The sequence below is a fragment of the Leuciscus leuciscus genome, assembly GCF_965113295.1.
Source record: "Leuciscus leuciscus genome assembly, chromosome: 2".
Classification (NCBI taxonomy): domain Eukaryota; kingdom Metazoa; phylum Chordata; class Actinopteri; order Cypriniformes; family Leuciscidae; genus Leuciscus; species Leuciscus leuciscus.
In genome coordinates, this window is record NC_138726.1 from 25890125 (window position 1) to 25915466 (window position 25342).

The 25342-nt window shown below is 38.4% G+C and overlaps 2 protein-coding genes across 17 annotated transcripts in view; one reads left to right on the top strand and one right to left on the bottom strand.

Annotated features, from left to right (window-relative positions):
• ppip5k1a (diphosphoinositol pentakisphosphate kinase 1a) overlaps nt 1-3609 on the top strand; it is a 38945-nt gene extending 35336 nt beyond the window's left edge. For 13 of the 14 annotated variants that reach the window (XM_082161827.1, XM_082161838.1, XM_082161833.1 and 10 more), the window contains 3 exons: nt 128-265; nt 387-500; nt 1186-3609. In XM_082161827.1, the coding sequence (XP_082017953.1) occupies nt 128-265; nt 387-500; nt 1186-1775 (842 nt within the window). In that variant the 3' untranslated portion in view covers nt 1776-3609. Of the gene's footprint in view, nt 1-127; nt 266-386; nt 501-1185 lie in introns of those variants that run through there. The other variant, XR_014203714.1, reaches the window with a different exon arrangement.
• Nucleotides 3610-5149: 1540 nt separating this feature from the next.
• map1aa (microtubule-associated protein 1Aa) overlaps nt 5150-25342 on the bottom strand; it is a 30180-nt gene continuing 9987 nt past the window's right edge. The window contains exons 3-8 of one of the 3 annotated variants that reach the window (XM_082161810.1): nt 18403-18485; nt 16388-16528; nt 9268-16264; nt 8930-9162; nt 8552-8725; nt 5150-5849 (exon numbers count right to left, since the gene is read on the bottom strand). In XM_082161810.1, the coding sequence (XP_082017936.1) occupies nt 8570-8725; nt 8930-9162; nt 9268-16264; nt 16388-16528; nt 18403-18485 (7610 nt within the window). In that variant the 3' untranslated portion in view covers nt 5150-5849; nt 8552-8569. Of the gene's footprint in view, nt 5850-6877; nt 8726-8929; nt 9163-9267; nt 16265-16387; nt 16529-18402; nt 18486-23987; nt 24039-25342 lie in introns of those variants that run through there. The other 2 variants (XM_082161809.1, XM_082161811.1) reach the window with 2 other exon arrangements.

Consider the following 25342-nt stretch of genomic DNA (forward strand, 5'->3'; position numbering starts at 1 on the left):
GGGTTTGGCAGTAGGTGGAATGACTATTGTCATTGGTTCAGTGGTTATAAACTGTTGAGTTTTTCTTGGGTGTACACTGATGTCTGAATAGAGGACTGTTTTCTCTCATCACTTCTCTCATCTGTAGGTTTTGAAGGCTGCTCCATGGTGCCCTCCATCTACCCCCTCGAGACCCTTCACAATTCGCTTTCACTAAAACAAGTCAACGAGTTCCTGACGGCCGTGTGTGAGAATGCAGGAGATTCCCACACCAGGACAACCAGAGGTGATGCCCATAACACCACTCTACATGGATTTAAATAACCCAGAAAATGACTAATAACATGGCATATGTTTAGGTCACTCACTTGTGTCCTAACTGTGTGCGCTTGTCTCCGCTTCTATAGCTTTCTCAGCCATGTTTGACTCCCAGAATCAGCCCACAGGGGAATCTTACATGCCTCACAGAGTGCTGTCCTCCTCTGTTTCAATGCGCCAGCGCTCTGATCGGCCGCCCTGGTGTAAGTACTGCTACCCTAAGCTAATTCACATGGAGAATACTCTCAGCACTCGGCATGGGACAATGATATTTATGAACATTTAAACATCATTTAAACATTGGTCCATCCAACATATGTAACACATTGCAAGCTAAATTCATACATTTTCATGTATGTTGGGATATAATTATGTAAGGTAACAGGGTTGGCAGTACACGACAGCCTCGTGCTCATGATTTTGCTTCTTAAAATAAGGATTTACTGTTGATTTCTACAAATATACACTTTTCAATGATCAGTTCTTTACTATACAAAGTCACGGTAACAGTGCTGATTCTTTTTAATAATACAGTATGTCCACAAAAAAATATATAAATAGAAAGAATAAAGATAAATGCTAGCTTTTAATTTTCATATATCTTTAAATCAAACTGTGTATATTTTGCTAATACATCAAGGAATAGTGAAACCGGGATGAGCAGGCAAAAAAAGGCATCCTCATGATGATAGAATTAGTAACCCGTCAAAGTAGAAACAAAGTAGTTACTGGATTTTTCTTGATGCATTTAAAAAAAACATCTATTTAATTAGCACATAGTAAATATACTATCATCTGAAGTCATTTTTTACACAAAAAGCACCTGTTTTGCAGAATAGACCAAATAATGGTGTGTGTGTGTGTGTGTGTGTGTGTTTCTCCATGCAGACAGCAGTGGTCCCTCAAGTACAGTGTCGAGCGCCGGCCCCTCGTCTCCCACCACGGCTGACACATCTCCTCGCTTCAGCTTCAGTGAGAAGATCACCCTCACGCCGCAGAGCAGCGAGGAGATCCACCCGACCCCTCACAACAACAGCCACTGTGTGTCTTCCATGTCTGAAACCAGCCTCCCCTCTGAAGACCCCCTCCCCTCCATACCATCTCCCATCCCGGAGAAACCCAGTGAAATAGAAGCGGACGGCACAGACTCTGCTGGCCAGTGTCTGACAGAGAGCCCCTGCCGTGATGAAGTGTCATGTCCGACCCCTGCGGAGCCCACTCCTCCCTGCTCTCTCTTGGCGGACAGTCCGCTGACGGAGTCCTTTTGCGGGATGCCCGGCTCCCTGCCTGTGCTTCTGGAGCTCAGAGAGAGCAGCTCGGAGGCCGGCTCCAGCGCCCAAACCCCGCTCACGCCCGACGAGCCGGATGAGTTCTTTGATACACAGGAAACGGTTGATATGTGGGGGGGGAGCCCGGGGACCCTGCCACACCCTGGGACGCCACTGGAGGTGGGAGCTCCACATGTGCCTGAGCCGTGAAGGAAACGCAGACCGGGCAGCTCCCACATATACGTGCGCCCTTCGTCCCATCCCAGCATGCTCTCGCTGTAGTGCCTCAGACCTTTATAAAGTCCCAGACAAGTCAAAGTGGGATTCGCCTACGTAATTTAAGGGAATACATGGAGGCCCTCGCTGCGATTGTCACCTTTTGAACTTGAAGCTCGAATGCTCCCGTTAAAAATCGTAATAAACTCTCCATGTGTTTAATTCTGTAGTGTTATTCAGAGATGCTTCCCGTGTAAAGCATCACTCTAGTCCTACGGCCAGTGAGCAAACATAAGCTGTTAGACGCACTGAAACATTTTTACGTGCACATATTCTCTTCCTTGTCTCCAAACGACTGCATTTTTTTCTTCATTAGCTGGTCTGGAAGATATTTTTCAAAGGGACGTGATATTTGATACTAGTTTGTGTTTGCTAAAGTACTTAGTCAAGCTCTTGAATAATGAACTCACACAGCTAAATGCATATTAAAGGGATAGTTCACCAAAAAATGAAGATTCTGAAAAAAACTCACTCTCATGTCGTTCTAAACCCATAAGACTGGCCCTTGACTCCAAGTTTCTGGCTCTCCACTGGAAACTTTGATGCTTTAAAAAGGTCATAAAGACGTTGTAAAAGTAATCCATGTGTATGAATCGAGCGAAACAAGTCTTCTGAAGAAACGCAATCACTTTAAATGATGAACAGATTTAATTTAGGCATTTATTCACACATAAACATTGATCAACACACATACATCGAGCACATCAAATATGGTAAACGGAAGCTCAAGCTGTATTTTCGTGAAATTTCATTGGTTCAAGCACGTTTGAGCTTCCATTTTCCATATTTGATGTGCTCTATGTTTGTGTATTAATCAATGTTTTTAAGTAAACAAAAGCCTAAATTAAAACTGTTCATCATATAAAGAAATCATGTGTTTTCAGAATACTTGCCAATATTTCTTACTTTCAATGGAGGGACATCTCTCAAGTTTAATAAAAAATACCTTTATTTGTGTTCTGAAGATGAACAAAAGTCCTATGGGTTTGGAACATGAGAGTGAGCAAATGATGACAGAATGTAATTATTTTTAGTGAACTATTCCTTTAAATTAACGCTACCATTTTATTACTGTTTGCCAAAGCTTGCTATACCACTGTCATAATTTATTAAATCATTATAAAATACATATATATTTAGTCTATATATATATATATTTATTGACTAATATGCAGCTTACTTTTAACAATGAGACTGCAGATGAGTAAGTCTCGTTTTTTTATATTTTAGTTTTTATTTTTGTAAAACATACAGTGCTCTCGTGGTTTTAAATGAAATAGTGGTCTTCATTTCAACTACATTTCTCTCGCTTCACCTTTTTGACAAATGAAATACTTTTTTGTACCGTGACCCTCCTGTTTGAAATCAAATGAAGAGTGTCGTTTACCGAGATTACCATGACACACACACACACACATTTTTTTTTTTTTGTCTGCTTACTGTTAAAAAAAAGAGAGAAAGATGCTGCTTTTCAGAAGCATATACTGTACTGTTTTTCTTTTGATCTGAACCTGTTCAGGATAAAACCATTAAGTAAACCTTGGATAGTGGACGTTGTTTACTGAGCATGCAGAATGTGTGTGTAAAAGTAACTGACTCTCACTGACGTAGGACCACTGAGCTTGCAAGACCTCTAGAATCTAGAGACGAGCATTTCAGCGTCTGAAATATTCCACTCTGCCCAGAGTACAGCGAAGCACACTGAACCCACTGACAACTGTTTCCATAATCACTGACATATTAAAGCACCTGCCTCTGATAGATTCAACTCAAACGTGTCGTACTGTTGGTGCTGTATGCCGTCTGTGCTGTAGTATTAAATGCCACTTTGATTTACAGTGTTTCAAATAAAAATGGCATTGTCTACAGAAAACAATTGTCTTTTTATAACTTATGTGTGAACTGCACGGATTAGATATAAAAAAAAATCAAGCACCAGGTTTCTCTGTATTTAACAAGTGGACCTTATTTCACTTGAACCCACAACAAATGTAAATTTTCCTCGCTAAGGTCTGGCATTTCCATATTTTCAATGCTTAATTTACTGTCTCAATTGGTGTACACTTGCGTAAGCATCATTATCTCTAACTGTTATTCATCCTCGTACTCGTTGGCATGACAGCGAGGTTCTTATCCTTCACCACCTGGAGGGTTTTACTTCTGTTTACCGCAACCAAAACACATCTTCAACCAGGCATAGTGAACAATCTTCATGGTATCACACATTAATAATACATCTGAATTCAAGTCCCACCAGCAAACAGAATCCAAAATGTATTTATTTCCATATGATTAGGATCACTGAACAGTAGGGCATTGTTGGCATTTCCCGCTGCTGTGCCAAGCTCTGCTTTCTGTTTTCTTTAACACTGCTGTTGTTCATTTCACTGCCTTTCTCTCAGAAACAGACAGGGAGGGGAAGAAGAGATAATAGGCATGTGACCCAGACAGTGATGTCATCGTCATGTGAATTCAGCTCGCTTTTCAGTGGCGAGGCTGCTATTCTTTCAAACCCTTGAATCATGTTAATGTGTTAAAAAATTCTAGAACATTCTTTGCTTTAATATTATTCAAGCTGTTTACTGCAGTAAATGAATCAAAACGAGTCTTATCAGGCTTGAAGTCGAAATAAAGTAGGCCTATTCAATTTAATCAATATTCAGTGTTTTATATCAAACTCTATTGCATATATGTAAAACCATAAAATAATTAATTGAATAAACATTAACTGAAATAAAGAAAATATAGCCTATAAAAAAAACGTAAAATTGTTTATTTCAACTAGCTGCCAAGGAAACATTAGTTTAACTGCAATAACAACTAGATTTTTTCTTTTTTTTAAAGTAATAAAAATGGCAAAAACATGACTGAAGCTTACTCAAATTAAAACTAATTCAAAATATTGATAAAAACTATAATAGTATCGTACTAACTCTGTATAAAATTGCATAATGTTTGGCATATGTACTTTTAATTTATTTTACTCAAAGTAAATCCACAATAAAAGTGTGGTTACACTTTATTTTGATGATCCAAACATTCTACTAACTGTAATTAACTTTGCAACTACTGTACATGTCAACTAACTCTTATTAGAGTATTAGTAGACTAAGTTATAGGGTTAGTAGAATAAGTTGACATGTAGTTGCAAAGTTACTTATAGTAAGTAGAATGTCTAAAGTGGACTATTGAAATAAAATTTCAATGAAAATAAAGTGTTACCAAAGTGTATACTCGCATTCGATTTCTGTGGGAGACATTCCATGATTCTGACAGCTGACTCAAGGAAAGGCAAAAACTTGTTGATATATTTTCCCATTAACATATTTTATTAGTGATTATCAGGTTTACCTTTCTACAACATATTTGTAGACACTCATTTAGAGAGCTTAAAGAAAGATACAGAGTATTGCACATAAAGAGAGAGAAAAATAAAAGCAAACGTAATGAAAACATGAAGAAATGAAAAATAAATCCAAGTCTACATTGTCTTAACAACACTGCACGCTGGAAATGATAGCGCGGCCTGGTTATATGTGCCTTTCAGTACAATTATCATTTAAATATGTTTAAAATAGTACTTTATTTAATATAACTATGAACTATTACATACAAGTTCGAAATTAAGATCACATGCATTAAACAGCTAGGCTCAATGGAATGCTATATTTCAGTTTTGATTCTACTGAGATGGCGAACTCAACATTGCAACTAAGGGATGTTTTGCACAGCACATCACGGCTATTTTATTTTTCAAACTTTTTCGAAACATATAGTCGTCATCTTCAAAAAATAAATAAATAAATAAATCACACAAGACACTTACAAATCTTGAATATAAAATGTGATCAGTGATCTAGTCACTTGATCTGGCAGTCTGCAGTCTGGTACTTGTATGCGTTTGTTTTGTTTTCTGTGGTACTGCGAAGTCACGTCTGGGTTTCACCATGTCACGCAGAACATCTCTGCAGCACAGCCAAATAACCAGTAGCTCAAAAGTTACAGCACCTTAAAAACATTAGAGGCAAGCATTAACCGTGTATCCTCATACATTGTTCCTCAGAGAAATATAAAGGAGTGTGCTGAACCATACAGTATTCTCTCATTTTGTCTATATGGATGAAGGTCAACAATCAAATCTTATAGACCAATAACAGAGACTATGTAAATCAGAATTGTAAAAACTAAAATCTTGTGAACAGTATGAATATTAAAGATTCAATTTTGACCCATATGGAACTAAAAAAAAAAAGTTTTCACTTACAACCTTCCTTCTTTAATATAGGACTGAATTGAGCCAAGCACCTAAAAGCATAGCAGTACTTAAATGCATGTTCAGGCTGTAACCTCATGGTAATATACATGCAGTGCATACAGTACTTTTACAGAGTTTTCTCTACAAGATCATTATTCCTTTCATCTTTGATCCTGCTCTGTGACAAGAGCCGTAGTGTCATGTGATCAGATATTTTAAAACCTTACAAATTTAAAAATGCACAAAGAAAAACGTTTGCAATCCCGGGCGTATTATGACAGCATGTTTTCTATCCATCACTACTAATTCTGAACAGAGAGACAAAAAAATAAATAGTAAAAAGTGATCAGTTGACTTAAAGGGATACTCCACCGAAAAATGAAAATTCTGTCATCATATACTCACTCTCATGTTGTTTCAAAACTGTATGAATTTCTTTCTTCTGCTGAACAGAAAGGAATATATTTAGAACAATGTCAGTAACCAGACAGTTTTAGATACCATTGACTTCCATAGTATATTTTTTTCCTACTATGGAAGTCAATGGTATCTAAAACTGTCTGGTTACTGACATTCTTCTAAATATCTTCCTTTTTCATTTTCATTTTTCGCTGGAGTATCCCTTTAACTTAAAAAAAAAGAGGGAACCTGTTGCATTCAAATTAATTAAGTAAATCAACTTAAAGCGTAATTGAAAAAATTAAGTTATGTGGAATTGTCAAGTTCACATAACTTAATTTTTTTCAATTATGCATTAAGTTGATTTACTTAATTAATTTGAATGCAACAGGTTCCCTCTTTTTTTTTAAGTTAAGTGAACTGATCACTTTTTACAGTGTAGTGAACTTGCCAGTCCTTGAATCAAGAAATTACTTTTATATTTCAAAATGTCACCTATATCCTCATCGTTTATTGATTGGAAAACAACAGCTCTTGCACTACCGGTTAAGATAAAGGTTTATGTCTCATACAAAAGCCACAATTTGCTTTGAATAACTTTAAACACACAATAACATTTTTGGAATAGGTTTAAGTGCAGTATCTGTAGCTCACTTCTGTCGTATAACCCTATGCAAAAACATGGAAAAAACTTTCATACATAAATGTATTCATTGAATACCATGCATTTCCATTGCCGGCAACTTTGGCTTGCATTTTCTCAGTCATCCTTTCTTACCATTCCTTTACATTAAGCAATTTTATCTTATATACATTTTATAACCAATAGAAATCAAAGAGAAATCATTACAAGGTGATAAAGAATTTTCTTCAAAATCGGACGAAATAAGGAATAAAACATACTTCTTAATGTCATAAACACTAAAAATAATCATAAACTCTGTGAACATACACTTTATACATCATTTAATGAGAAAATAAGATTTGGCTCCAATACTTCCACTCTGTTATTTAGTGTTGACAATAAATCTACCATCTAAACATTTTTCTTTATTCAATTGTTTTTCAGTATTCATTTACAAACAGAATTTTGTCCCGATCTAGAAGCAATCTTTAATTACTATTATTAATTTAATGTTGCTGATGCTGTCATTCTACTATACAAATTCAAAGCAAGGTCAGGAATGTAAAGTCATTTTTGTGCAAAGCACATAAGTTGCAGCACAACTACATGTCCAGCATATGCATTTTTATTTCTTTCTTTGTAAATCTCATCTTTTTTGTTAACTAAATTCCTATTTGTGAAATACTAGCACCCAGGTAATTGTTAAACTCTCTGCTGAGTTATATAGCCCAATTGCCATTTGCAAAGTAGGTATCTGAATGTGGGAAAACTTGATTAATAGAAGATTATTTTACACGTAGAGTGTGTGTTTGTGCTATGTAAGAGGATGAAGCTATGATATATAAATCAGGTCCTCAAAGCAACAGTTTCATTGAAATAAGAAAGTGTACATGAACTAATCAGATGAAAGCAGGGGTATCTAATTCCGGTTGAGAAGCAGTATTTGGTGACTTTCTGGTGCTTTTGTTCAAAAATAAGTAAAGAGGTATACTTGTGCTTCAGTTAAATATCATTGTAAACAAGGCTATACAGTATATATCAACTTTATTATTGTATTTAGCACACTCGTTTGGTAACCTTGTTCAGTATAAAACTATGACTGGTAATGTGACCATGAAAACTAGTTTAAACAAGTTTGGCCCAAAATCTAAGGGTTAAGAATTTTCAGCAAGAGATCTATTACCTTATGTATGTATGTTTGTATGTATGTGTTGTGCAACGTAAAGGGAGAAGCCACCCTGAAAAGTGAAGGCACGTCTTCCTTTTGTTCTCTTGCATTCTAGTAACTTTCATCACAGGAAATGATAATTTAGGTTTGGGGTTTTACGGCAATAGACAACATGTGCTGTTTTAAACCATGGGAAGTTAAAAATAAATTGAGTAAACTACAATTAAGGCTGTAATGGACCATTTGAGAGTAAAGATGTGAACCTGGGAGCCATGTTGAATTTAGAACTCTATTTTGCAGGCAGGGAACGACTCGTCCTGCATCACAACTGTGCTGCTGCTGGCCAGGACCATGATTTTCAGCTCCTGTTGCTTCTCATGGGTCTGCTGATACCACTCACGGGTCACTTCTGTGTCATGAGTAGGTATCAATGTTACCTACAAATTGTACAGAGTAAGAGTAAGATAAATAGTATAGCAAAGTATTAGTAATAGCACAGTGAGCTTCATTCATTGACCCTCCATTTACAGTATATGCATAGCATCCATAGAATATCCAGCAAATTAATCAGCAAATTACAAACTTCCAATGTTGACATCTATAGAGAGACAAACAGAGAGACCAATTAACAAATATTATACCTGTAGATTGGATCCCCACTGTGCCTTTCCCTCTAGCAAGGCGTCTAGTACACTACGGCTCGGTTCTCCACTGCTGGAGTCGTTTCCACTCACTACATAATATGCAGAGCGAACACGTTTGAAAAACTCCTGGTCCACATTTTTAGCACTGCAGTGGTTGGGAATGTAGGCCAGATCCACATAGATAGGAGGACCAGGGGGCACAGCTGCACTGAATTTTGCAGAATTTGAACCTTTTAAGAAACAATTAAAATTCACAAAAAATAGCTGTCAGTGTAATGTTGGCAAACAAAACAACAGCTCATCTTTATCTGCATATAGAAGATGGTTGTTCATACCTGCACTGTTCTTAAGGCCATTGACAAGGCCTTTGCCTGTGTTGTGGCTTGACCTTGACAGATCATCATCCATGTCCTTCTTCCTAAGAGAGGTGGTGTGAGTGGAGGGTTCCTTGGATGGGGACTTCTTCCGCCTGGCATCAGTCTTCCGAGCAGGAGATGAGGACTTTGTTTTACTTAATTTACGTAAACCCTTTGTTTTGGTATCTTTCTTGACTGGTTTGTCTGTTATGCTTGACAGAGCCTCGGGATCAACCATACATACATCAGGGTGAGGGGAATAAGGAGCAGGGTCCCTCATTGGTGACGGGAGGGGATCATGATTTTTATTAGGTGACATAGATGAGTAGTGCTTCCCCCCATAAGCTCCAGATGATTTATCTACAGGCAGGTAATCTGCATCCTCATCAGAGTCATTATTTCTTTCTGCTGTGTTCGATGGATACTCTTCCGTACCTGGTGGAACATCAGAATCTGACTGGGAATGCAACGGCTCACTGACAGAAGTTGGAGGGGTGTCCTCCCCACTGGCACTAATCCCGGCAGCCAAGGCTCCAGAGAAGTGTTGCAATTCACTGTCCTCGCCATGATGACTGTGAGAGTGGTGGCGAGGTTGTTTGTGGGATCTTGTCTTCCCAGAAGGCTGCTGTTGATCAGATGCTTGGCTTCTCTGTTCCTCATTTTCTTCGTCACTTGAAAGTTGGCATAAGCTTGGGTTGATAAATGATGGAGATGTGTCTCCTCTCCTCTGCTTGTACTCACAGGAAGAATAGCCTGGGGAAGCTGTGGATGAATGTGGACGGATACCAACATCTGTAGGATAGTCAGAGTCATCATCGTGTCTGCTTGGATCGTCTGCATAATAAGAGGGTTGGAAAGGTTGGTCTGTGGAGAGGGAAAGAGGACGGGCTGGGTGCTCTGGCTCAGTCTCTTCTTCTTCTTCATACTCATCTTCATGTCGATAGTGAGGTGGGGATGCCCCTGGGTGGATGTCTCTTTTCTGCTGCATTTCCCATTCACCTGGACTCCTAAATTCTTGGCATTTTGTCTCCGTTTTTGGCAAGCCTATCCCCAACTTGCTGGTGCCACCAAAAGCCTCTGGTGCACTCACACTAACTTCTGCAGGCCCATTTGTTGTGTCTGGTTTTCTGGACTCAGGGAAAGAGGAAGGATATGAGGTAAATGCATCTGGGATAGTGGCTCCCAAACCAGAAGATATGTCCTTTGTTATTGTCTCACCCAAGGAAAAGGTGGCATCTTTCTTGTCTGCTTGAGCTGTAAGTGCAGATCTTTGGTACTGAAGTTTATGTTGTTCAGTTTCATACATATAATCATCCTCCTCTTCACTACTCTCTGTGTCTTCATAGTACTGTTTTTCAGGGCACTCAAATGTCAGTGTTGATGAAGCACCATACAGATCTTCAGGCATTGTGTCTTTCTGTGTGGTCGGAGGGATTGAGGAATAAGGTCCAGTTGCACCAAATTCAGCTTGTAATCTTGAGTCCTCGTCCCACTCCGGCTTGTAAAAGCACTGAGTTTGTGGGCCTTGATCTGAGATATTGCTTGAAGAATAAGCAGGATCTTTCTTATCACTTATACAAGTACTTGCATGTGGAGGGAAAGGTTTGATCTCCTCAAAGGGTGATAATGGTGAGAATCTTGCAAGACTAGGGGTGGATTCGGCAGTAGTGGTTGCAGGAGTCAGTTTCTCAGACACTTCTAAATATTCATCCTTAGCCTGCCCTCCAGAACTGGAAAAGGGTGAATCAACAACTGGTGAATGTTCATCTTTGAAAGATGAGTACTCTATTCCAGTACAGGCTGGAGTCTCTAACTCATCCCCAAACTGGTGGCTAGTGGACAGAGATGCTGAAGCTGATGAAGAATGACTGTAAGAAGAGGAAGAAGAGTATGCTGTGGCTGACATAGTTGTGTAACCAATGCCCAATGAAACAGGGTCTGCTGTTTTTTTCTCTGCTGCATCTGGTGTCTTTTGCTTGTCAAACTCAATATCTTTGCCATCATAGTGAGTAGAGTATTTATCTTCAGCAGACTTTGTTGAGAGGGGCAAATATGACTTGACAAATTTCTCATCATTTTCTACAAACTTATTTTTCTGCTCACTTGAAGAATGTTCAAATCCAGAGGAGATTGTCATTTGACTTTCATTGGGAAAAGATGAGGCATCACCTTTAGCAGTTTGAAATGAGTCCTTGGGACCCTCATGGCTTAGAGTGGATTCAAACGTTGATGAACCTAGAGATTTCCCATAGGTTTCAGAGCCAAAGCTGTAGTCATTAGTAATGGTGTCTTTCTTTTCATCCTGGAATTGAGTAGGTACAGTGCTGATAGCACTAGTCAGTGGGCACTGGGCATCTTTCTCTTGTCTGTCTTTGGCACCTTTTTCAGTATCACTATCACTTACATCCTCCTCCTCCTCATCATCATCATCATCTTCATCGTCCTCTTCATCCTCATCCTCTCCATCAGCGAACATCTTCATGTTTCCAGCTATTACTTCTTTTGTGCTAAATGTAGATTGGCCTAACATAGAACTCGTACTTTTAGCACTGTAATCAGAGATGAAGCTGTCAGCTACATAATGAGCTGATTGTGATGCACCAACTTCTGCCATCCCACTGAAATCTGGCTTTTCAAATTTAACTGAAAAGGGGTCTCTCTCTGCTGAAGCAAGTGAGGTTTTCTCAATTGTCTTTTCTTCAACTTTATTGATTTTCTCAGAGAATGTTCCTTCAGGTTTATCTCTAAACTGTGGTGATCCGTAGACACTTTGTGTTTCACTATATGAAGCTAATGATGTTTCCTTTGCATCTGATGCTTTAAAGTCAGAAATTTTGTCAGTGGAAGATTCTAGGGAATCCTCCTTTTCTGTTTTCTTTAGAGTAACATCAGTATCATCAAAAGTGTGCTCAGCTGGCAGATTTGGAGAGTAGGAATCCACTGAACTTGATTTACTGTCATACACATCAGAATATGTAAAACTTTTCCCGACATAGGGTGTATCTTGCCTAACCACCCTCTCAAATTCCCCTTTGAGGCCTTTCTCACACTCTGGGAAGGAATATAAGTTGAAGTGGACACTTTTATCGCTGTCTTTAGAGATCACGTTTGGGTCATCTATCTCTGAAAATGACGCATCTTTTTTGCCTTGGTTTGCTGACATGGAATCTAACTTGTCCTGTGGTCCTTTTACACTTGAGTAAGTACCATCCTCAGTTTCACTTTCATCTTCCTCTCCTGAGCTGAGCATCTGGGATTTATGCTCATGGCCCAAGTAGGTCACATTTTGTGGTTTATCTTCCTTATCCACAGATTCTTTCTCATTTTCAACCAGCTTCTCCTCTTTTAGGAGTGTTGCCTCATTGGAATATTCTTCATCAAGAAAAGTGCACTCCCTCTCCTCTATGTATTTAGCTTTACCACACACTTTAGAGCTTCCCTTTCCATAATAATCATCTTTCTCTTTATCTTCATCTTCGTCCTCTTCAGAGTCACATATTGCAGTTTTAGTGCTAGAGAACCCCTTTCCAAAAGGGTCCACTTCATCATCAAGTATTTTCACACTTTTCACACTTTCAGACGTTTTGTCAGCAGGAGCATCTTGGGGCATATACCTCTGAGAGTCAAAAGTCTCCTTGTCTAGTTTTTCATCTTTGTCCATAATCAGTGGCTTTTGTGACCTTTCCTCAGTGGGAGAGTAGCTACTGCTGGTCGGTCCTGATTGTGTAGGTGAGGCAAACCTCACAGTGCTGTCATCTGGGCTGAGGCATCTTTCTTCACTCTCTGAGATAATACTCGTCTCTGAGGTGCAAGGCAAATTTGGTGAGAAGGACAAACTTTTATCAGAGGCGCCCAATTTAGATTCATCCTTAGAGAGTGAGAGTCCCTTTTCATCTTTTTCTTGTGTGCCAAAATACATCAGAGGAGGAGAAATAGGCGCAGCCGATGAGGGAAAGGTATCAGAAGCTTTTTCAATGTCTTGGAGCATGGCAGCAGATGCGTAACCCTCATGGATCTTTCCAAGTGGCATATCAACATTTGGTGTCTGATCCTCATCCTCTTCCTCATCCTCTTCATCCTCATAATTTGTGGGAACTGGAGCCTTCACTGTAAGTTCTGTTTCTGGCACAATGGGTAGATATTCCTCTGAAGGAGGTGATTTAAAACATTTGTCCTCCTCTAAGGAAGAAGTTGGAGATATAGTTCCAGCAGAGTGGAGGTACTCCTTTCCGTGAGTGGCATCTGTCTGTACGGACGATGGTATACTATTTATAGTATCTAAGAGTAAAGAGCTTTTTCCTGCATCTTCAGTAGGTGGTGCTGTCACAGATGCTATAGACTGATCTTCAGTAACAGATGTTGCAATGGATGATAATTTGTCATATTCGGTGATGGAGGTGGCTGATGATATATGCTCTTCTTCAGCCAATGGAGCCCCAATTATATTGGATGCATAAGCTGACAGAACTGGCTCCTGGTCTATTGCAAAACCCTTTGATGATAACTCAGAAGCAACAGATATGGTTGGTGGTTTCATGCCATGGATGGTGTCAAAAGTCCCTGGTTCATCAGGAACTGAGATGTCATAAGAGCCGACATCATATTGAAGATGTGAGATTCTCTCCTCTGTCTCCTCATTAATTTCCTCATCAGAGATGGTCTGCTCTGTCTCAGAGTAGCCTGGAATGGTCTCATCTTGGATGAAAGAAACATGCTCTGCAGCACCCAGCGGTTTGGCAGATTTAATGTCACTTTGTTTTGTCTCCCAGTCCTTTCCAAGTTTTTCTTTCCTAGCCTCATCTGACTTGTACTTGAGCTCTGTCTCGTGAACTATATCCTCTGCTTCCTCTAGCTCTGCTTTCTCAATCACATCCTCATCTTCTTCACTTTCACTCTTTTTGGGTTTCGTTTCAAACTCTTTATCTTCTTTTGCATTTTCTTGCCATTTTTTAACTTCACCCATCTCCACAAAGTCAGATGTTTTAGCACTCTTCAGTTTTGTGGTATAGTCATCCTCTATGTCATCTTCTGTAGTAGCACATTCATCCTCAAATCTATCAGTGGCTTTAGAGGGGTGTTTATTTGTGTTTACTCCATATGGTACCCTTTCCTCCTGAGGGGACTCTGTCTCAACATCAGTTGTAGTTATTCCTTCATCAGGAGATTCAATGTGAGGGACAACAGTGTCCACTGCAGACAGCAGATTTGGGAGTATTTTGCTCTCTTTGGGCTTGGAAAGCTCCTCTTCCAGTCGCAAGGCTTCAAAATCCTTGGTAAGATCCTCTGGGGAGGAGACTAAGGACCTATCACTCTCCCGTTTCACCACTGAAGCTTGTTTAGCAGCTGGCCTGTTTTCTTGCTCCTTTGCAGCTTTAGTTTTTTCTGTTTTAGGCTTCACTTGAACCTTTGCTTTGTTCAGAGTCTTCCTCACCTCAGGGGTGAAAGGCTTTAAGTCAGGTTTTGTGATTTTTCTCAACTCTGGCTTAATTTTTTCTTTTTTCTTCTCCTCTTTACTTTTGAGTTCTTTTTTAACTATGCCCTCTTTTTTTACATCTGTTTTTTCTTTCTTTGTGTCTATCTTTTCCTGATCTTTCTTTTCCTCCATCTTAGATGCCCTCTCCTTGATATGTTTTTTAGGAGATTTTTCTCTCTGTGGTTTCTTTTTCTCTTGCTTAAGTGAATCGGGTGACGCCGTCTTAGGTTTCAGTGGTTTTGGAGTTTTAACAGTCTCTTTCATTTTCTTCTCTTTCTTTTCAACTTTCATGTTCTCCTTTACAGATTCACTCTTTGACTCAATATCTTCATTTGCCTCTTTCTTGCTCGCTTTTGTAGTGGAAGACATTTTAGTGGATGATTTTAGACTTTCTTTGCTATCAGTTCTCAGCTTCATTTTAGTTTGTTTAATCAGTGGAGGTGGAGCTCCAGATGACATGTCCTTTTGAGTGGCAACTGGATATCGCAAGAAATCGAGATGCCTCAGCTTTTCAAGCCCCTCAAATATTTTGTTTTGTGGGGCATTTCCAGGAAACAGTACTCTCACAATCTTTTCAGTTGGACTGGCAGGTACCCACACAACCAGAGCTGTCACTGATGTGAGGTAAGGAACAGAAATCTCAGCCTCTTTGCCATTGGACAGGACAATGCCAGTTTTAGCTTTACTATTACCAGCCCACTTCTGCATGAAGAATTGCATTTCCTTACTGTCCTTGAGAGGATTCAGAATATACATGTCTAGTTTACCAACACCCAACTTGTGAAAGAGTGTTAAAGGCTCAATTGTGTTGCTTACAACTCTATATAGAGGCTCAGGTTTGATGCCTAGTTTGTGAAGGTACTGCAATGTAAGAGAGGCCTCCTCAATGCTCCTCTTTGCTTTCAGCGTGGATTCAGGCATCTTCAGCTTTTCTGGAACATTAAAAAACACAACACCAAGCTCTGGTGAGATCAGGTTTTTCATCCAGTCTCCATAGGTATTTGAACCACGGCTCTTCTCTTGCTCCTGCTCTGCAATTTTTCTCTGTAACAGTTCATTTATGCCAGGGAGATTATCTGCCCCTATATGGGTAAGGAGAACAGAATCAATCCTATCCAAATGTCTGACCAGCTTCCAGAAGCAAGACTTTCTGTCTGATCCACCATCAATCAAAATATTAAAGCCATTGACAGCAAACAAAGCAGAGTCGCCCCGTCCTCCAGGAAAGATATAGCAGCATGGCTTGGACAACTTGAGGAACCCTCCTGAGGTTGGTGGTTCCAGAAGCTCAAAAGGAGAGGGAACATCCACTGTCTCAGAGACATATTCTGTGAACTCGCTCACACCTTCCATCTCAGGCAACACAGGCACAGGGTTCAGTCTGTACTTCAGTAAGCTCTGGTCCTGTACGTACCCTAGGGAGCTCCAGCCCCCCTCTCCTTTACAGGACACAGTCAAACAGGCTTGCTGACCTGTGGATGGCTGGTTTAAGAGATCTTTAATCTACAAAGAAAGAAAGAAAAGTGTTTCTTAAAAGTTCAATAAAAAATAAAAAAATACAAAAAGGAAATGCTTAAGTGCTGTGTGAAGTATTATGGGATTGGTAATGGTGCAATAGCTACTTACCCTACGACTTGAGAGAATGTCAGAGAAATTTTTCCAACCAAACACTCCACTTTGCAGGATAATGTCACCAGTCTGTTCAGTACTTTGCCCACTTAGGACCAATAACTTATGTCCTGCTGAGTCACAGAGCAGTGTTCTGAACTAGAAAAGAAAGATAATGCATTTACTGTTATATTTAAAGGCACATTATGTCAGTTTCACTGCTAGAGGTTGCTTATTCAAAACAATAACAAAAGTGTAGCTTGATGACGCCATTAACAAGCGTGGAATCATGTGAGTTGTCGTCTTCACCTCCACAACCAGCAGATGGAAAGCAATCTGACGGGACTCAAGGCAGAAATCATGTTCATGGATGAGCTAATGTATTTAAGGCCCTGTTTACACCTAGTATTAAGATGCGGTTTAGTCGATCAGATCACAAGTGGTCGACACTATATACAGGTCTAAAATGAGTCTAAAATGTTTTGAGCTTGACCTCTTTCAACCACTTCTAGAGGTCCTTAAAGGAGAACTCCGGTCAATTTTAACATTGAGCTCATTTTTTTGTAAATTTGGAGTGCTGTCAGTACAGAGAACAACGACAAAAATCGGTGTTGCCTACACCGTGTTATCCTCTTTTTAAAATTTGCACCCTGTTGACTTAAATGGGGCAAGTTTTAAACCTGCTTTTAGCCTCTTAACATCCTTGATGTGTCATTACAAGTGCCCAGCCATTGTGAGTGATTCCTTCAGAGTGATGTTAATTCAGCCAGCGCACATACCTGTATTTTCTTCCTGTTTTCGGTCGAAGTCCACAGTAGTCGATTGTCGAGTTCACGCGCGTGATCAAAGATACTAAACCTATGCGCGTGAACTCGACAATCGACTACTGTGGACTTCGACCGAAAACAGGAAGAAAATACAGGTATGTGCGCTGGCTGAATTAACATCATTTTTATTCATATCTTTCATATCTACTGCAGTCAGATTCACCGCGTTCACTCTGAAGGAATCACTCACAATGGCTGGGCACTTGTAATGACACATCAAGGATGTTAAGAGGCTAAAAGCAGGTTTAAAACTTGCCCCATTTAAGTCAACAGGGTGCAAATTTTAAAAAGAGGATAACACGGTGTAGGCAACACCAATTTTTGTTGTTGTTCTCTGTATTGACAGCACTCCAAATTTACAAAAAAATTAGCTCAATGTTAAAATTGACCGGAGTTCTCCTTTAACACGTAAACATTACGGGAAGCGTTATTTATTTAATGAATTAAAATTGTGGGGTCACAACTATCATACTAAAAATACATTTGAGTATGTTGAAAGTTATGTTATATTGTTACTCTGTGCGTTCGCTCGTTGGCTTGTATGAGACACTTGTTGCACATTGAAGTAAACTAGATCGATATTAGAGTATCATATTGATCAAACCTGGAGGACTTGTGTTGCTAAACGGCATCCAATTAATTTTAAAGTATATTGTATGATAGAGAAAATGTATTAAAATTTCTACAAATACAGCTCTTTCTTATTGTTGTCTTCGATGCATTGTACAAACATTTTACTTGTGGGAAATCAAGAAAACAAGAGATTCAAACAATAAGACTAACCGTGTTGAGCTATATAACAATGATTCGTTTTCTGTCGATGAAGGTATCCAAACAGTTGCTCACTTGTCAAATAAAACACAATATATTTTAAAGCATCTGTGGTGTTTCCATGGCTTCTACGGAAGTAAAATCGAGGGTAAAATGAATATGACGTCATTGACAGGTGGAGCAATGAGAAGGGACGTTACACTGGTTAAAATATCTGATTTCTCTTGATTTAAACATTGTTGGTAACATTTAGGATAATGTAAGTACACAAGTCAACAAAATATATAACACTGTGCTAATGGTTTTTGGATATTTTAATGCAAACATCTTACATATTGTGCCTATAATTGATATCTTAGATGAGTATGTGGTTGCATGCAAATAAAATGTTGAAAGAACTTGGAGAGAGAAAAAAAAATGCTTTTTTACTATTACCTCTATAGCAATATTCTCCTCAGAAGGATTCACCAACACAACAGTCTCCAGGACATCACTCTTGTATTGCAAAAGTCTCTGTCCTAAAAGAAAATTAAAAAAACTAGTTGAAACAACGAATGTTTAAAAAAAATGTTTGTGACAATACAATTTATTTAGAAGAATTTTGCATCTGATATTGAGAAACATAAGAGATAAAGGTTGCACCCTACTGGAATGATGCAATTACTGCCTCCATGCATTTAATTACTGTTTTCCATTCATTGTTTCTTCCCGCTCCTGTGCAAGAATACACTAATCCTGTGAAAGCAGTCTTCTAAATTCCATTTAATCAAAACAATATTGCAAAGCTCCAGCAAGCAAATCTATTGGCTGTTGCCATGGGGATGGTGAGCTGGCTATTGCCGCCAGCTGCGTTACACTGACCCAGTCTTGATGCTGCACGACGCATTGCAGCATTTCTGAAAAGGGTGAAAAAATCCTCTCTCTAGATGAAAATGTAAATCCAGCATCGCACAGTTGAAACACACACACACAAAATATGTGACCCTGTGCATTATTAGTCTATAATAAGCACGTAGCTCTCGTTGGCTGTTTAAAACGTCACTGCTTTAGATCTTTCTATAGGGTTTCTATAGGGTCATTTTCCCAGCAGTGAGATAAGAGCAAGGGCGTGTGGACTTAAATAGCACACAGAGGATTTGACTGGGCTCCGAGTCCTCACATACTCTCACTTCAAAACGTTCATAAAGAGATCGTAAAACTAATCCATATGCGTTTTAGTCCAAATTTTCTAAAGAGACTCAATTGATTTATATGATGAACAGATTGAATTTCGGCTTTTATTCACATATAAACATTCATCAACTCATACATCAGTTGTGGTAAACGGAAGCACAAGCATGTTCGCTTGACGTGCGAGAACAAATGAGGTTCATTCTCGTGTTACGCATGTTTAGGCTTCCACAAGAACCAATGAGGTTCTTTCTCATGTTACGCGTTATGTTTGAGCTTCAGCAAGAACCAATGAGGTTCATTCTTGTGTGTTACGCATGTTTGAACTTCTACAAGAAGCAATGAGGTTCATTCTCATGTGTTACGTAGCACATTTGAGCTTCCTCAAGAACCAATGAGGTTCATTCTTGTTACGCAGCACGTTTGAGCTTCTGCAAGAACCAATGAGGTTCATTCTCGTGTGTTACGCATGTTTGAACTTCCACAAGAACCAATGAGGTTCATTCTTGTGTTACGCAGCACGTTTGAGCTTCAGCAAGAGGTTTGTCATCACATGTCAAGCAGGTTCGGTTGATCTTCTGTTTGTTCGCTGATCAATGTTTATATATGAATAAAAGCCTAAATTCAATCTGTTCATCATAAATTGATTGCGTCTCTTTAAACAATTTGAACTTTCATTCATATGGATTAGTTTTACAATGTCTTTATGAACTTTTTGAAGCGTCAAAGTGGTAGTTGTGTAGCTGTCAATGGAGGGACAGAAAGCTCTTAGATTTCATCAAAAAGATCTTCATTTGTGTTCCGAAGATGAATGAAAGTCTTACGGGTTTGGAATGACATGAGGTTGAGTAATTAATGACCGAATAAAAAAATTAAAATAAAGGCTATGATAAATGTACATTTTAAAGCATGTCTGAACAAACTCCCACACAATAAAAAAGAAATTTTGTCTGATCGAAAAATTAATGTAAGAGTGTGGATCAGATTTTCTGGCAGATCACACAATGGACTCTGGATGGTAGCAGTGGACTAAAAATAGTGCTAACCCAGTTTAACCTTCAGACTCTAACAGCATCATTTCATTTTCAATATTTATCTGAAAATGGAAACCTTTTAAGGAATTGTAGCTTGTTATATTAAACTCCAAATAATTCTGGTCCTTTATTTGCTAGGTTGAAATTTGACTTTCAAGACATTTTGACATCATTATGACATCCTTTCCTTCAGAACCAATAAGATGCTTTGGGACAGCTGTCAACATGACCTTCAGATGTGCTTTCGCTTTGAGATGGAGAACAGATAACATTATGAGCAGCTAAATCAGGCTGCATGGTCTCCTGTGACATTGAGCATACACACAACTTCACCTTACTACCATTCTGAAGAAATGCATTTGTAAATTCTACTCTAATTCATGTCAGGATGTAGAAGTGTTTTGTGCTTTTACAGTATAAGAACATTATTCCAAAGATAGATCTTTATTTAGGAATCTGTTTATTTCATTTACATTGAAATGATCTAATTTGTAAGTTAATAATAAATGGAACAAATTTGTTGTGAAGTAAACAATTCAATTAAGCTCTTTCCACAAACAGTTAGCCAGCATGGGTTATTCTGTGAGTTATCGGCTTGCACTAATAAGGTTAAGAATAGTCAAATAATCAGGCACTGGACATATGCTCTGTTTATTATGATCTGGATGATATGAAATTCTGTTATTTCAGTACCAGACAATAAATAAATTGCCCGTGGTTAATATATACATATATAAAATATTATTTTAGAACAACTTATTTTCATAAGTGATTTATATTCACTTGAATCTTGTACACAGTTACAGTAATATTTAGCAGCTCAGCAGATGGTTTCTAAAATTAGCTAATTCAGTGTCACTCAACTGAGAATGTAAAACACAGACAAATGGGGTCAGATGTATTTTACACTTGCTAAGACTAATTTGGTAAAAGTCAAATGCAGATTTGACAACAATCCAGAGAAGATCTTTACTCTGTGCCTTTTAAGCTTCACAAGCAATTTTGGCTTTTAGGATTAAATGATAAGCGCAAGTTATCCAGGCGACTGACACGCTTTCACCAGCAAGAAATGAGTGGAACTGACTGATTGCCTCACAGGCTTAAAGAGTTTTAAAGTCACCCTTAATATCTGCCTTTGATGCCTCCAAAATCTTTATTCCTAAATCACAAATGAGCTCATTTTGGAACAGTGACACATGCTTTTGTGTAAAAAGATCATCATTTCAAAGTAGATATGGCAATATGAGCGACATTCTGAGGTCTAATTTAGCTTTTCCACCAGATAGAAGTTGCTCCTGACTATATTTGCAACTATACTTGCAAGACTGGCTCTTCACTCATCGGGGAAAATGAGGTGTAAATGTGATCGCCTCGTGGCTGAATGTTTCAACACTTCATTATCATTTAAGTGAATCAAAAGTTTTTACATTTTAAAAATGTTCAGCTGTTGTTGGATCATGACTATTTTAATCATGTCAAGTCCTTGAACACAACAGAGATAACAGTTAAACTTCTGTATGAGAGAAGTATTACATTTGTTGAGCCAATGTTATCTCATTGCCCTGTCCTTGATCGCTGTTCAGCTGTCTCTGAAGCACACTGTGTGTGATACGAAGAGACAAGAAGAGAGAGAGAGAGAGAGAGGAGGTGTGTAACACTTTTTAAACCTTTATCTAGGGGTAGTGATTCAATAAGCAGCTGCAATCTTATTAAAGCCACTTAATCTTATAGCAGTGAAATTCTGAGCACTACATTGGAACTGGCCTTTGAAACCACTGCAACAAGTTTATCTCGATCAAATACTTGTTAGCAAGCAAGGGAGACAGAGTCCCCTTATAGAAAAGCAAGACAAGTGTTGAGCTCTCATTCATATGTGCTCTTGCAGTGTAATGGACCCCATTATTCTGTAAACAGTTGGAGCGAATGAATGCGGAATATGAGTTGACTTAATACAAATGGCTCATTTAAATGCAATAAATGACTAAAAGGGATAAATTGTACAAAGCACAGAGGGGCACTGGCCTTAAAGTGGCCATTCTGGAAAAGATTTGTTACATGCAAATAAACTGAAAGCTTCAAGGCCCCATTTAAAATGATACAAAAATAATTTGCATCCATAATCGCTTTCGAGGATTAATGACCAGGGACAAAAAACAGTGCTTGTGCTTTTGGTCATGCCATGCTCTTTGAACAATAATGATAACACAGGTGTAAAGGACTGGTAAACAAACACACACACACACACACACACACACACACACACACACACACACACACACACACACACACACACACACACGTTGTGTTTACATGTTTAATGGGGACTTTCCATAGACATAATGATTTTTATATTGTAACTGTATATTCTATCCCCTTACACTAATCCTGCCCCTAAACCTACCCATCACACAAAACTTTCTGCATTTTTACATTTTTCACAAAAAAACATCACTGTTTTCCTCATGGGGACCAAAAAATGTCCCCGCAAGGACAAGGATTTTGTCCCCATAATGTAGGGTTTATCAGGCCACACACACACAAACAGTCATTTGAAACGGGGCCAGAATGGTGCTGAGGTAAAATCCTTCTCTCCTTCCATCAATACATCTGATACCTCACCGAAGCAAATGGCTGATAGCTTTTTTAAACAATCCACATCAGAGATCACCACAAGTTGCAAATATGTTTCAATCACTGCCGTTCTAAACACAAGAAGCACTTATCTGTATCAGCTCAACTGACATGAGCATATCAAACAAGATGAATACTTAAGACAATATTTTTATAACCATTTCACATAACAAATAGGTGTGTCCATATGAAATGACTAGGCCTATTCTGTCATCATTTACTCATCCTGGTCCAAACCTCTATGACTTTCTTCTATAAAAAAAATAAAATAAAAAGATGCTAATGTTTTCCCAGAGATGATCTTTGTTTCCGTATGTGTTCCACAGTAATCCGCTCTTGAAACACTATAGCAGTCTAAGCAAGAGTAAATGATGACTGGTTTTTCAAGGTGAATTATTCCTTTAAGATGAAATTGTTTACAACGAGCAAATATCTCAGTCCATCACTCTGGTTCTGCTTCACAGAGATTCCTAATTAACTAATCTATGAGATTTATGTCTGGCCTGTGGAATCGGCGCACTTTTTTTTTTATCTCACGCGGTGACGCGTACTCGAGCGCGCGCGCGCTACAGTAACAGATTCCTCAGATGCCCTGCTGCATCCCATAATAATCAGAATCACAATTAAGATCTAGGTCACGGTGAAATAATAATGTGTTTCCACAAAATAGCATTTTTTTGTGGCGATTTCTGACAAAATCCGGATTCGTTAATGTTAGCAAAATGTAAATTCCGCAACTGTAGCGGCTTGAGAAAACGGGCTAAAATAGAAAACAAATCTAGCAAAAGTAAGGAAACAAATAATAAATAAAATGTAATTTTCTCCCACATATTCTAGCTCAAATATTTCCCAAATGCAGTCGAAGATTTTTGCTTATCACCTTAGCATCTTAGATTCCTCGTACAGTGCGATCCTGTACTACTTCCATGCACTATCACTGATGGCATAATCGTACGTTACACGCTTTACAACAGCTTGGGTTTCTGCGACCTTTAGATAAATCCGTGAACAAGCCAAAAGCGATACAGACCTAGACAGTCAGTGTAAGCGGTTGACACGATAGCCTACTAGATCAGCAATACTGCACATTTCATGAATGAATAACATCGGTCAGAGATCAAGATATTTGAACCATATAAGCCAATAATCAAACATCTGCAGAATTATATGACAGATTAGACCTACCGTTGCTGATGCTGAGCTGTGCGTATCGTACGTCGAGAGCGCGCACACAGACACGCGAGTGCGCGAGAGAGTGTGGGTGTGGCCTATGAGCCAGTATGCACTTGATGACACTTGAAGAATAAGAAATGTGATCACATTTACGTGATACTTTTTTATGCCGCTTTAATTCGACCTTGTATATATGTGGGTGATTCTATAATTGCAGATACATTTTTTCTGCTTTTTCAAATAGTTATATTTTTAATTACTTTATTTACTCATTGTCATGGATCACAAGATGTTACAGGCCATAACAATATCAAATCATGATATCTTGTTATCCGAATTAGTCAGTGTATTTTTATCCATCATGTATCATTGTGTAATAAAAATATTTAATTTTACTTTAGGTAATATTTCATTTATTTTATTTATAAAAGCCCTATATAGTAATTTTCCTAATTCTTCAACATTAAATTGTTTAAAAATAACTTTTATCTTAAATGTGTGGCCATAAATCGTGGGTCAATTCTGTTACCGTACCATACTTTGCCTTTAAATTAGTGGAATTATCTCCCACAACTATGTAAGATTCAGGAAATTGCCACTTTCCCTCTCTGATAAGATCTGAAGCCATGAAAGGTATGTGTGCTCTCTCTCTCTCTCTCTGAGAAAATATTTTAATCTAAAAAGGTTAAACCTTACACCAAGAGTTATTTTGTAAAACCTTAAAATTGTTACCACAATTTCAAAAGGAAAACAGAATGTATCACTGATCACACAGTGGGTTGTTTAAACGTCTTTTAATCATGATTTCATTAGTGCTATGTGCTCTTAGCATTTATGCTAACAAGTGGAGTTTTTGGCTAAAAAGTTCAATTCTGTTATCGTCAAACCCTGTTACCAAGGTAGAGTAACAATGTTGACAGTAGTCTGGAAGTAACTTGTGTTTGGCAAGCACTAACCAAATTATTAAAATTGAATGTTTTACTGGAGATACTGGAAATAATTTCTGTTAGCGAACAGTTTTTGGTTTTCTTACCTTTTTGAAATGCAAAATGTATCTCCAATTATAGAATCACTTATATGACATTTATACATTTACAGTGAACTGAGGTAAAAGGAGCCCAATTTGCTAATAACAGGTAAAAAAAAATGGGTTCTGAGTTTAAGAAAGCACTTCAAGGCGTTCCACTTTACCTGTATTCACCCTTTACGTCCAATAAATATTTAGCATCATGAAATACCTTTACCATGACCCATCCCAAGACTGGTCAGTTAAGTAACAACAATTTAAGCATCTCTGAGTACCCTGAAAAGCTCTCTATAATAAAATGTATTATTATTACAAAGATTCACCACTCTTAATTCAATTT